Here is a 13,934-nt window from a genome sequence, read left to right as displayed (position 1 = left end):
GCAAAGGCCTCCTGCCTACAGTTTCTTCTCACTGCTCATCTTCTGATGTGAGCGGAGCAGGCTGGAGGGAGGTGTCCCTGTTCATCTTGAGTGACACTGCACCACACAGCGGAGAAAAATTGCTGTAGGGGCCGGGGAGCTGGCTGCGTGGTAGAGTGCATGCCTTTCATGCATAGCCCTGCCGCTGCATAAAGCCAAGAAAGAGATGGGGGCCAGGTGGTAGCATAGTGGGTTAAGCGCACATGGCGTGAAGCACAAGGATGAAGGATCCCAGTTCAAGCCCCCTGGCTCCCCACCTGCAAGGGGGTCGCTTCACAGGTGGTGAAGCAGGTCTGCAGGTGTCTTTCTCCCTCCCCACCGTCTTCCCCTCCTCTCTCGATTTCTCTCTGTCCTATCCAACAACAATGACAGCAATAATAATAACAACAAGGGCAACAAAATGGAAAAAAAGGCCTCTTAAGAGCTGTGGATTTGTCGTGCAAGCACTGAGCCCCAGCAATAACCCTGGAGGAGAAAAAAGGAGAAGGAGAAGGAGGAAGAGGAGGAGAAGGAGAAGAAGAAGAAGACCAAGAAAGAGAAGCAAATGGGATGTCAGAAATGGAGTTGTGCTGTGTTTTCTCTCTCTACATAAAAAAAAAAAGCATGAAAAAAGGAAAATGACATGAGCAGAGCCATCAAGATGTCAAGGATGACTGGCTGCCTGCCTTTGGCTATCTGCTTATTGTTCTCTCTCATATCCCTGTCCAGTCAACTCCTTTCTCCTCTCCTTTTTTGTTTTCCTCCAGGGTTATTGCTGGGGCTCAGTGACTGCTCCTGGAAAGTTTTTTTTTTTTTTTTTTTTTTTTTTTTTACTTGGATAGGACAGAGAGAAACTGAGAGTAGAGGGGAGATATAGAAGGAGAGAGAGAGGGGCCAGGTGGCAGTGCACCTAGTTAAGTGCACACATTATAGTGTGGAAGGACCTGGGTTCAAGCCCCTGGTCCCCCTGTAGGGAGAAAGCTTCCCAAGTGGTGAAATGGCTTCAGGTATTTGTCTCTTCCCCTCTTTATCTCTCCCTCTCCTCTAAAATGTCTTTGTCTCTAATAAAATAAACAACATCTTTAAAAGAGAGAGTGTGAGTGAAAGACACGGGCACCAAATCTTCTTTCAGTGTTGCGGGCGCTGGGCTTGAACTTGTGTCACTGTGCACATGGCAAGCAATGCATCCGAGTGAGCTGTTCCACAGGCCATCCAGTGGGTCTCGATCACAGCTTGGCCAGGGAAGCAGCCTGCAGAGAACTGGAACTGACTTTGCCTTGCTCTCCTGCAGCATGCTGGACATCTTCCCCACCGTGGTGACCCTGGCAGGGGCCAGTCTACCCCAGGCCCGGCGCTTCGACGGTCTGGATGTGTCCGAGGTGCTCTTCGGCAGGTCTCAGATGGGACACAGGGTAAGTGGAAGGGGGTGTGGGCCTGCCATCTCTCATCCAGGCCCCAGCCCCACTCATGCAACCAGAAACAAGTGGCCATTGCCGAACTACTAGGCAAGATCCTGAGGGGTGATTCCTTTGAGTGGAACCTGTCTTCCCACGCTCTCCCTCCTCTCTCTTTTTTTTTTTAAGTTTATTTATTTATTCCCTTTTTGTTACCCTTAGTTTTTTATTGTTGTATTTATTATTGTTGTTACTGATGTTGTCGTTGTTAGGTAGGACAGAGAGGAGGGGAAGACAGAGAGGGGGAGAGAAAGACAGACACCTGCAGACCTGCTTCACTGCCTGTGAAGCGACTTCCCTGCAGGTGGGGAGCCGGGGGCTCGAACTGGGATCCTTCCGGGTCCTTGCGCTTTGCGCCACGTGTGCTTAATCCTCTGCGATACCCCTTGGCTCCCCCCTCCTCTCTTTCCACAGTCAATCCAGTTTGCCCATGCAGATGTCAGTCCTTACAATTCGACTCAGGGTGCTTGTACTTGGTGGCGCTTGTTCTGTATAATATGTGATTTTTTTTTTTTTTTTTTGCCTCCAGGGTTATTGCTGAGGCTTGGTGCCTGCACTACGAATCCACTGCTCCTGGAGGCTATTTTTTCCCTTTTGTTGCCCTTGTTCTTTATCTTTGTTGTTGTTATTGGCTAGGACAGAGAAAAATTAAGAGAGGAGGGAAGACAGACAGACACCTGTAGACCTGCTTCACCGCCTGTGAAGCGACTCCCCTGCAGGTGGGGAGCCGGGGGGCTCAAACCTGGATCCTTCCGCGGGTCCTTGCGCTTTGCGCCACGTGTACTTAACCCGCGGTGCTACCGCCCGGCCCCCGGCAACATGTGACTTCATTCTCACAATCACTACAATCCACTACACAGTGGAGGCTGCTGGTCCTTTTGTGCTGGATGAGACTCTCTCTGTGACTTGTGTCTGGTGGAGCTTTGGCCTGGGTTGGGCTGATTCTTTTTGTGTCCCTGCAGGACTCCTTGTGTAACTTCACAGCCCCTACCCGGACTTGGGCTTGTGCTTCTCATCATCCCAGAATCTCAACAGCAAAGCCTTCTGTGGTAGCGACAGCTGGGAAATATTAGGGATGATGGCCTTTCCCTGTCATTTCCATGTGCTTTCCTCTTGTCAGAAGAAAGAGGAAGTGGGAGGAGGGAAGGAAACAGGGGTGAGGGGAACCTCCCTAAGAAAGACTGTGACAGGCTGTTAGGGACCCACGCATTTCAGAGGGTCTATTTGTGTCTTAGCTGAGTCCCACAGCAGTGACTCATGGGCTCCACAAAAGGGATGGTGGCATCGCCCAAGCTGCCCTTCCTCCTTTGACCCACCCCAGCCAGTCAGGACACTGGCCATCAGTGCTTCTGCACACGTGCCTGTGACTGCTAAGAGGTGCCAGGTGAAACTCAGAGCACCCTCTGGCCAAGCACCGCTTCTCCTGGAATACCTGCCCCCAGAGACATCCCCAGTTCTAGTCCTCTTCCCAAGCAGTGGGGCAGGAAGACAGTTTCCGCCTTTGGACTGGAAGTTAGCAGCATGTGACCCACCCTGGGGGGCCATGGAAGACGTCAGTGGAGAGGCGCTCCTGAGTGTTTACTAGCTGCAAATAGAATCACTGGGGTCACCAGGAAGTGCTTCAAGGACTGTGGTCTCCCTGACGTGGAAGCCAGCTTCTTTGCGTGCTCACTTCCGTTTCTCCATCTAGAGTCACAGACATTCTGCATACTCACAGGGGCCTCATCCTGGGGTTCTGTTAGTTATGGGCTAAGTGCTCGATGGGGTAGGGCCTGGGAATGAGTTAGGACAACCAGGCACAGGCCACAACACCATTTGGGGTTTCCTGGTGTGTGTGTGTGTGTGTGTGTGTGTGTGTGTGTATGTGTGCGCACGTGTGTGCACTCGGCAGAGCTGACTTGCTCCTTAACCACACCCCATGGCCCTGGAGGAAACAGCCCTGGCTCACTGCTTGCCGGAAGTCTAAGTGGCTGATGGTATCTTCTAGACTGCCGGCACCTGTGGCCACACCCAGCCTCCTAGAGCCAGAGAGTCCTGTAATGAGAAATGCAAAGAGCAGCAAGATAAGATTATTTGGAGTTTCCAGACAACTAGGTGATGGTTGGTCTCGTTGCTGAGAGGAGGCCAGGAGAAGGTGAAAATACAGGTGATCCTTAAATAGATGTTTCATCACAAGTATACACCTGTTTTTGTTTTGGGCACCTGGAACATTTTGCAATTGCACAATTCCACGGCTTTGAGCAGTTCCTAGCCTCCCTACCCTCTGCTTTCAGCATCAGTTAGTGAGAGACACAGAGAGCTGGAAACTGAGGAGGAGAGAGAGGAGAGAAACCAGTCTTCACGAAGCTTCTGCTGTGCATGGTGTTCCCACGTGGCCCGGGGGGCTTGAGTCCAAGTCCTTGTGCTTGGTGAAGTGTTCATTCTACCAGGAAAATTATCTCCCAGCCCCATACATAGATTATTTGTTTATTATTTTCATTCGATACGACAGAGGGAAATTGAGAGGGGATGGGGAGCTGGAGAGGGAAAGACAGACACCTGCAGACCTGCTTCACTGCTTGGGAAGTGCCTCTCCTGCAGGTGAGGAGCCGGGTCTCGAATCCAGGTCCTTGTGTGTGTCCTTGCCCTTTGTACTGTGTGCACTTAACCCGGTGCACCACGGCCTGCCCCCCACCATAACTTTTTTAATAAGCATATTTGTTATGGACTCAAATATAACCTGAGCCTACAAAGACCTGACCCGGGCTGGTTTAGAAGCCCATTCCAGGGGCCCGGAAGGTAGTTCACCAGCTAGGACATGAGCCTTACCAAGTACAAGACTGGGCTCAGACGACTGGGCCAGGCCACACCCGATTAAGGGCACAGAGTACTAAGTGTAAGGATCCACACAAGGACCGGGGTTCAAACCCTCGCTCCTTACCTGCAGGGGGGACGCTTCCACAAACAGCGTCTTGAAGCAGGTCTGCAGGTATCTATCTTTCTCTCTCCCTCTCTATCTACCTCTCCTCTCTCAATTTCTCTCTGTCCTATACAATAAAAGGGGAAAAGATGGACACCAGGAGCAGTGGATTCGTAGTGTCCCAACCAAGCCACAGCGATAACCCTGGAGGCAAGGGGAAAAAAAGTCTGGGTCAAGTCTCTGTGCCACAAAGCTGGGGGTGGGGTGGGACAGGGATGGGACAGAGGACCAGGGGTGGCTTCAGTGTCTCTCTTGCTTCCTCTGAAATAAAAAGAATGAAAAGGTAGAAATCTCACAGGTGCGAGGCTCTAGCACTGAGAGAGAGAGGGAGAGGAGGGAGAGAGAGAGAGAGAGAGAGAGAGAGATGGGGGTCGGGGGAGGGACAGGAGAAGAGGAAGCCATTTAGTTTCAGGGAACTCAAAGTCACTCTTTAAAATGCTCCACTCAACACAGTATGCAAATGAGCCCCAACAGTTGAGCATTTCCCTGTCCTGCAAATCAATTAACAGAACCCAATCAACCCAGAGTTTTGTATCTGATGGGAGCTCCCGTGTACAGGCCCCTGCCATGTTGGGACCCCACAGCCCTCGGCTGCAGGGGGGCCCTTTTCCTGCCTCTGCTGAGCCCTGTGCTCCTGACCTTCAGCCACTGAGAGCAAACAGAGGATGGAAGGAAGCTTGAAGGCTGTGCATCTCCACTGACCAAGTCCTGTCCCAGCCCCAGGCGAGGTCATCTGGAGCAAGGCCAGAGATGGTTCCCAAGGAGAAGGGTAGCCCAGCTTCAGCCCACCCTGACGTCCAGACCTTGAGGCAACAAGAGGGGTTGTAGTTTCTCTAAGAGGCCATCACATCACTTTTCTTAGGGAGGCCCCTAGTGGTGAGGGAGCATCCTGAGTGCCTGGGGAAGCTCTGGCCGCATGCAGAGAGAGAAGGGAGCTGGGTACCCCCATCCAGTGGGCGGGGGAGAGGCCTCCTGCTATGGGGTACATCTGCTTCTAGGGTCTTGTGGGAGGAGCCCCTGGGCTGCTCTGCTTCTGAGAAAACCGGGAAAACTGGGAAGAAGAGCAGTTAAGGAGGAGTGGCGGTGTTTACAGAAGGTTAAGTTGTCTGGGAAGCTTGGATCACCTGTTCTGAGAGAAAAGCTGTAATTCATGTGTAAATTGGCCACCCTCCTGCCTCTGTGGCTGTAAACAAGAGCATCTATAATTACTTGCACTTATTTATTTTTTAAACATTCCACTTATTTATGGGTAGAGACAGAAATGGAAAGGGAAGGGGGGAACAGAGATAGAGAGACACACCTGCAGACCTGCTTCAGTGCTCTGGAAGGTTTCCCCCTGCAGGTGGGGACTGGGTGCTTGAACCTGGGTCCTTGTATATTGTAACCTGAGTCCTTGTGCATCGTACATGTGCACTTAATCTGGGGGACCACTGTCCAGCGTCCCCTCTCATTTGTGTTTCTTTTTTTTCTTCAGATTTTATTTATTTATTAATGAGAAACACAGGAGGAGAGAGAGAGAGAGAGAGCCAGACATCACTCTGGTACATGTGCTGCTGGGGATTGAACTCAGGACCTCAAGCTTGAGAGTCCGATGCTTTATCTACTGCACCACCTCCCGGACTACTCATTTGTGTTTCTGAGAGCAACCAATACTGCCCACCTGCCACACACACACAAACACACACACACACACACACACACACACACACACACACACACACTTCCTGCCCCAGTTTTGCTTCTCAGACTCTGGGAACTGCTTCTGGCAGTTTCTAGAAAACGTTCTGGCAAATACCCCACCTTATGGACCTGCTGTTCTGGGATTTCAACCTGTGGTGCTGATCTGAACCAAGAACAGTCAGTCGCCTCCCACCTTCTGGGTGTCTTGGGATATCACAGATCCATTGATAACAGGGTTTCCAACCTCCCATTTCCTGCCTCTCCAGAAGGAAACCAAGCAGCCTCCTGCAGCGAGGGGTCTTGGCATCCTGTGGGACTGGAAGAAGTGAGGGTGTTTGAGTTCCGACGTCTTTTCCTGTTTGGAAAAGCCTGTTGTCATCACACTGGTAGGGGCGCTGTCATGAGAGCAGGGGAGCAGCAGGTGTGGAAGAAAGCTCACCCTCCAGGCATCCTCTCGAGCTGGGAGCTTTGGGGGGGGGGGCAGGCCACTATTTACTGCGCCAACAGATGTTTCTCATTTTTTTTTTTTTTTACCCCATGGAAACTTTGAATCACGTAAACGCCTTTCCAGCGATATAGATCGGTCATGATTCATCTCACCTCCTTTTCAGGCTTCCAGTCCAGACCTACCAACCCATCAAAGACGCTGACCATTTATTTTCTGCCCAGCCCTTCCCTTGGGAACCCTGAATGAGGTGTTTCTGTTTCCACAGGGCAAGTCTTTCATGACCTGGTGAGGAAGAATCTTCTCACTCTGAGAAGGGGAGGGTGACGTCAAAGAGGAGAATGCCTGCATTCAGAGGAGGCTTCTCCCGCCCTAGAGATGACCTTTCCTGTCAAGGAGGCTTCCCCACTGGGGTTTCAGCACCTGACAAGCAGCCCAAGAGAGATGCCCTGGAGCTCTGTCCCCAGAGGACAGGCTGTGTGATGTGGCCCTGGGAGAGTGGGGAGGGGGGTCCTGGGATGGCTGATAAGCTCTGGGTATTCGATTAAAAGGAACATTTAATGTGCAAAAGGAACAGTTAATGTGCTGAAACTGAAATTGGGAAAGAAGACAGTAAGCAGGATTCACATATATATAGATACAAATTATCTTTATTTGTTAGGTAGAGACAACCAGAAATCAAGAGGGAAGGGGAAGACAGGGACACAGAGGGACACCTGCAGCCCTGCTTCACCACTTGCAAAGCTTTCCCCCCCACAGGTGGGGACTGGAGGCTTGAACCTGGGTCCCTGTGCATTGTTCCATGTGCGCTCAACCAGATGCGCCACCACCCTGCCCTGAGAAAAGAGCATCCTCCCCACCCCTTTCATCCAGAAGCCTATGTGGCAGCTTTCTGCAGCCCCAGGCAGCAGGCCCACTGGGGGAACTTGATGGCGGAGGACAGGGAAGCCTGTATCTCTTCCCATTTCTGTTTCATCTTGTACCATCAGACTTCTTGGCATTAGCAGCAGCTGGGACTGGATTGTCTAGTGGCTGCAACTTCTTAAAGGTTATTTGCTTCTTCTGCAGAGCAGACACACAGATTTATCAGTGAGCCTAGAACCGGTCACAAGAAAGCAGTACATCAACAAGCCAGGCGGGGATGGGGGGGGGGTGAGGAAGAGAGGGCCCTCAAAGGCCAAATGACTCAGTTCTGCCTAGTCATGAAGTGGGCACTAAAAATCAGAAGAGTAGGACTGGGAAGACAACATAATGGTTATAGAAATGACTTACATGCCTGAAACTTCCAGGTCCCAAGTTCAATCCCTAGCACCACCACAATAAGCCAGGGCTGAGTAGTGTTCTGGTAAAAAATAATAATAATGATGATGATAATTTAATTAATTAAACAAATAAATAAATCACAAGAACAGGCTTACTCATTCACATGAGTCATGGAGAAGACGTCATGCTGAAGAATGCCTTTTCCATGATAGCCAAGGAACTCGGGTCTGAGGGATTCTGTGCTAGAATTCCTAGTGACATGAAAGAGGCCTGTCTGGGGTCAGGTGGTGGTGGCACCGTCTGTTGTACACGCATCACTATACGCAAGGACCCAGGTTCAAGCCCCTGGTTCCCGCCCATGGGGGGGAGGCTTCTCAAGTGTCTCAAGTGGTGAAGTAGTGCTGAATGACATAAAGACATATTTAAGGTGGGCTGGGGAGATAGCATAGTGGTTATGCAAACAACTTTCATGCCTGAGGTTCCTGTAGTTCCAGGTTCAATCCCCAGCACCACCTTGAGCCAGAGTTGGGCAATTCTGTAGTCTGTCTGTCTGTCTGTCTCTGTCTCTCTGTATCATTCTCTTTGTATTTCTCTCATTAAAAATAAAATATATTAAAAATGAGAAAAAGAGGGGGGTTGAGCGGTAGCGCAGCGGGTTAAACACACATGGTGCAAAACACAAGGACCCGCGTAAGGATCCCGGTTCGAGCCCCTGGCTCCCCACCTGCAGGGAAGTCGCTTCACAAGCGGTGAAATAGTCTTCAGGTATTTATCTTTCTCTTCCCCTCTCTGTCTTCCCCTCCTCTCTCGATTTCTCTGTCCTAACAGCGATGACATCAACAACAATAATAATAACTATACCAAAGATAAAACAACAAGGGCAACAAAAGGGAAAAAAAGTGGCCTCCGGGAGCAGTGGATTCCTGGTGTAGGCACCGAGTCCAGCAATAACCCTGGAGGCAAAAAAAAAAAAAGAGAGAGAGAAAGGAAACAAAAATGTCACACATGTACCAACTACTGTATTTTACTGTCGGCTGTAAACCATTAATTCCCCCAATAAAAGAAAGAAAGAACAGAAAGGGGAAACATAAAGTAAGCACCTGGACTGGTTTAATGTATTTCAGCAAAGCAAAGGACTCTGGGGGTGCTTTTCGGTCCTTTTTACATGGTGATGGATCTAAAATAGAGGCGAGAGTGTCCTGGTGAGAAGAGAAATGTCACCTACATGCCAGCAACTCTACGGTAAATCATGAACCTCCCCCCAAAAATAAATAAATAAAGGGGAAAATTTAAAAACATAATAAAATAAAAGGAGGATGATAGTCTGTAGGGAGCACTGTAATATTAAGAGTTTTATGAGGATTATGAGTGAGGCTCATAATTCTCTTTCTTAGACGCTGTTCCACCCCAATAGCGGAGCGGCTGGAGTGTACGGAGCCCTTCAGACCTTGCGTCTGGAGCATTACAAGGCCTTCTACATCACTGGTGAGTGAGCTGGGGGGCACCAGCTCTGCTTCTGTGCCACCCCAAGACCCCAAACAGCAGAGCTCAGCACCCTAGGACTGCCCACAGGCCCTCCATACCCACACGTGCACACACATGACCTTTCTGCAGTTTGCCCAGACAGAATGGCTTGTGTTAGGTTTCCTAAGTGCCAGTTCAAATATTCAACAGGGAGTCGGGCAGTAGTGCAACGGGTTAAGCACACATGGCGTGCAGTGCAAAGACGGGCATAAGGATCCTGGTTCGAGCCCCCGGCTCCCCACCTGCAGGGGAGTCACTTCACAAGCGGTGAAGCAGGTCTGCAGGTGTCTCTCTTTCTCTCCCCCTCTGTCTTCCCCTCCTCTCTCCATTTCTCTCTGTCCTATCCAACAACAACGACATCAATAACAACAACAATAATAACCACAACAACGATGAAACAACAAGGGCAATAAAAGGAAAAAAGTAGCCTCCAGGAGCAGTGGGTTCATGGTGCAAGCACCAAACTCCAACAATAACTCTGGAGGATATATATATATATTCAATAGTAGCTTAATGATGTGTTTTACAGGGCAAAAGGTTGTCAGAAAATAGACTTTATAGAGTTAGAAAACAAACAGGGAGTCGGGCGGCAGCGCTGCGGGTTAAGCACAGGTGGTGCAAAGCATAAGGACTGGTGTAAGGATCCTGGTTCGAGCCCCCGGCTCCCCACCTGCAGGGGAGTCGCTTCACAGGCGGTGAAGCAGGTCTGCAGGTGTCTGTCTTTCTCTCCCCCCTCTGTCTTCCCCTTCTCTCTCCATTTCTCTCTGTCATATCCAACAACGACGTTATCAACAACAGCAACAATAATAACTACAACAATAAAACAAGGGTAACAAAAGGGAATAAATAATAAATACTAACAAAAAAAACTTAAAAAAAAAAAAAGAAAAAAAACGGACAGGCTTGTCTCTCTGCTTCCAGACTCACTGTGAATGACTTTATGTCCGTGTTAGAAGCCCAGTCGCGGGTCAGGCTAATTCCAGCCTCTTCCTGTGGTTGCTTGCTTGCTGCCAACCGAAATCAGACTCCTCTTACCTCTGGTCTTGGTTCTCTGAGGAAGCAACTCTCACCTGTGGCCTCAGTGTTAGGACTTGCCAGGCCGCTTCATTCATCCGTCTTCTGCTCATCTTCCCAACTGGGTATCTCGTGGAGGACGCTGACACTTTTTATTTTTTTAAGTATATTTATTTATTTATTATTGGATAGAGACAGAGAGCAACTGAGAGAAGAGGAGGAATAGAGATAGGGAAAAAGACAGAGAGACATCTATAACCCTGCTTCACCACTTGTGAAGTTTTCCCCCTGCAGGGGGCTTGAACCTGGCTCCTTGCGCATTGTAATGTGTGTGTTCAGCCAGGTGCACCACCACCTGACCCGAAGGACGCTGATACTTATCTCATTCTGCTTCACATGCCAGTCATGAAGACACCATGCTTTAGGCAACTCTGTAAGCTCTTCAATCATGGCTGTCCTGAAATGTTTTGCCTTGTGTCTTGCACTTAATAGGAAGCCTACTATTTTGCCTTTAATGAATGAAAAATAAAAAAAATAAACGAAAACAAAGTCAGGAACCTCATGTGCAGTCCAGTGAAGTCAGCTATTTAAAGTTAGAACTTTTTAGAGAATGATATCATAAAAACACAAGTTAGGGGCTGGGCGGTGGTTGATTGCACATGATATAATGTGCAAGGATCCAGGTTCGAGCCCCCAGTTCCCACCTGCAAGGGGAAAGCTTTGTGAGTGGTGAAGAAGGGCTGCAGGTGTCTCTCTGTCTCTCTCTCTCTCTCCCTGTCATCCACTTACCTCTCAATTTCTGGCTGTCTTTATCCAATAAATAAATATACATTTTAAAAAATGTTAGAGGAAAATGGGGTCCAGAGGCAAGTTCCTCTGAGTCCGTAACTTCAAAGATGAAAAATGCTACCAGACGTTTGGATTCCCCAAAACCTAAAGGACAATCAGTCAGACATTTTTTTCTGATTTTGGATGGAAAATTTCTTGATTCTCATTTTACATTATCAAAGAGGCATAACTTCTTCGGACCAACTACGTTTCAGAAGGCAGAAGAACCCTGTCTGAAAAATGCTTGGCACCTTCATAATATTGCCTTATAATTCTTGTATTTTATTTCATTTCTGTAACGTCCACTCCCTCTTTCATTCCTAGTGGTCGTCTTGAGCTGAGGCATGGCTTCACCCCTCAAAAAGTTCCCTACCCCCTGGAGGCTTGAACCTGGGTCCTTGTGCATTGTTCCATATGTGCTCCCCAGGAACTGACAGGGTATTTATTCACTGTCACCTCTCTCTAGGGGGAGCGAAAGCCTGTGATGGGAGCGTGGGGCCAGAGCAACAACAGGAGCTCCCCCTGATTTTCAACGTGGAAGAGGACGTAGCGGAATCAGTGCCTCTAGCGCGAGGCAGCGCCGAATACCAAAGCGTCCTGCCCAGGGTCAGAGAGGCCCTCGCGGGAGTCCTTCAGGACATTGCTGCCGACAACGTCTCCAGAGCGGATTACACTCGGGATCCTTCAGTGGCTCCCTGCTGCAACCATCAGCGATCCACCTGTCGCTGCCAGGCCATGAAGCAGACCCTTTCTTCCACAGGCAGAGATAGCAGGATATGAGTTCGGGCCAGTTCACATCCCAGCTGCAGCTGTAAACTCCTGGCAGGTGTGGGGAGCTGATTCTGGGGCAGTGAGCCCTGTCAGTGGAAGCACCTGGTTTTGGAGTCCGGAGCAAAGCCTAGCTTTTGCATTTGTGTTGTTTATTTCTTGTGCCGTCAGGGTTATTAGTGGGTGCCAGCACTTTTTCTTCTAGCGTTTGCCCTTCTTCCGTAGCCAGTCAACAGCGTCAGGTTGAGCCTGATGTAAAGTTTCGAGACCTCCTTTGAATCTGGAGAGGTGGCAGTCGTTGACTATGTGGGTCATAGTCTGTCTGGAGCCGCAGGGGCAGTTCGGGTCGTCTCTGGCTCCCCAGCGATGGAACATAGCGGCGCACCGGCCATGGCCTGTTCGATAGCGATTGAGGAGGGCCCAATCATGACGTGCTAGGTCAAAGCCGGGTTGACGCTCGCAGGGGTCTGTGATGAGGTGTTTGTTCTTGACCTCAGCTGACTGCCAGCTCTGTTTCCAAGAGTCTGGAACAGAGAAGTTCAGTGTAGGCATAGGGGACCAGATTGGGTGACGAGACGTCAAGCGTTGGACAGGGTGGGCGAAGATCTCCGCGTATATTGGCAGGTCCGGTCGAGCGTAGACGTGGGAAATGAACTTAGATGATGCCGCATCCCGACGAATATCTGGCGGGGCGATGTTGCTAAGAACTGGCAGCCATGGAACCGGGGTGGAACGGATGGTTCCAGAAATGATCCTCATGGAGGAATATAATTTGGAATCGACCAAGTGGACATGGGGGCTACGGAACCATCCTGGGGCACAGTATTCTGCAGTGGAATAGCATAATGCCAGAGAGGATGATCGTAGTGTGGAAGCGCTCGCGCCCCATGAGGAGCTGGCCAGTCTTGCAATGATGTGATTCCTCGCGCCCACCTTTGCTGCAGTTTTTATGAGATGCTCGTGAAATGACAGAGTGCGATCGAGAGTAACGCCAAGATAGACTGGCTGGGCTTCATGCCGGATTCTCGTATCGCCAAGCTGCACATTAAGCTCACGCGAGGCCGAGGCATGGTGTAGATGGAAAACAGATGATACCGTTTTTGCAGTGCTGGGGATTAGTCGCCATTTTTTACAGTAATCAGATATCAGAGACATGTCTTTCGTGAGTGTCTCCTCCAGGTGCCAGCACTATGAATCCACTTCTCCTGGTGGCCATTTCTTCCTTTTCTTTCTATTTCTCTTTGATAGGACTTGAAGGTACGTCTGCGTCTCAACCACCCTACTCAGCTGTTTGGAAATGAAGTCAAGGGGCCAGGCGGTGGTGCACCTGACTGAGTGTGTGTGTTACAACTCGAGCCCTCCGGCCCCTACCTGCAGGGGGAAAGCTTTGTGAGTGGTGAAGCAGGGCTGCAGGTGTCTCTGTGTTTCTCCCTCTCTATAACTCCCATCCTTCTCAACTTCTGGCTGTCTCTAGCCAATAAATAAATAAAGATAATTAAAAAAAAAAGAGAGAGAGAGAGGGAGCCAGGCGGTAGCGCAGCAGGTTAAATGTCAAGTCTCCGAGCGGAACTTACAAAGAAGTTCGTGACCCTGTGAGTCTCCCCTTGAACAAACCCTCCCCGAGCCACGTTTTTTCCCCCTGCATGATTCCACCACTCCTGGTGAGTTCTGCTAATTTATTTACTTCTCCACCACTGGTGAAGCTCCATCTTTGTGTGGTGCCATCACCTTGGTGAAGTATGTGCAAACTGGCAGGGCTACTTCCACCCTGCCCCGCCTTAAAGGTGATGACTGTACTTTAGAGATTTTAGGAGTCCTACTCCCTTCAGACAAGAGGAGGGCCGAGTGGGGATTGTATTATTATGTGGAAAACTGGGAAATGCTGTGCATGGGCAAACTATTGTATTTTACTGTCAACTGTAAATCATTAATCCTCCCATAAAGACATTAAATAAACACACAAAACCAACAACTGTAAAAC

The 13,934-nt window shown here is 49.7% G+C and overlaps 1 protein-coding gene across 5 annotated transcripts in view; it reads left to right on the top strand.

Moving 5' to 3' along the window:
* ARSG (arylsulfatase G) overlaps positions 1-13,933 on the top strand; it is a 151,167-nt gene extending 137,234 nt beyond the window's left edge. For all 5 annotated transcript variants that reach the window (XM_060202625.1, XM_060202623.1, XM_060202622.1 and 2 more), the window contains 4 exons: positions 1,310-1,430; positions 9,214-9,304; positions 11,652-12,136; positions 13,133-13,933. In XM_060202625.1, coding sequence (XP_060058608.1) covers positions 1,310-1,430; positions 9,214-9,304; positions 11,652-11,965 — 526 coding nt within the window. In that variant the 3' untranslated portion in view covers positions 11,966-12,136; positions 13,133-13,933. The remainder of the gene's footprint in view (positions 1-1,309; positions 1,431-9,213; positions 9,305-11,651; positions 12,137-13,132) is intronic.
* The last annotated feature ends 1 nt before the right edge of the window (position 13,934 follows it).

Source organism: Erinaceus europaeus, chromosome 12 (genome assembly GCF_950295315.1).
Source record: "Erinaceus europaeus chromosome 12, mEriEur2.1, whole genome shotgun sequence".
Lineage (NCBI taxonomy): Eukaryota > Metazoa > Chordata > Mammalia > Eulipotyphla > Erinaceidae > Erinaceus > Erinaceus europaeus.
Note: the sequence above shows the minus strand (reverse complement) of the source record. Positions and strands in the feature narration are given on the sequence as shown.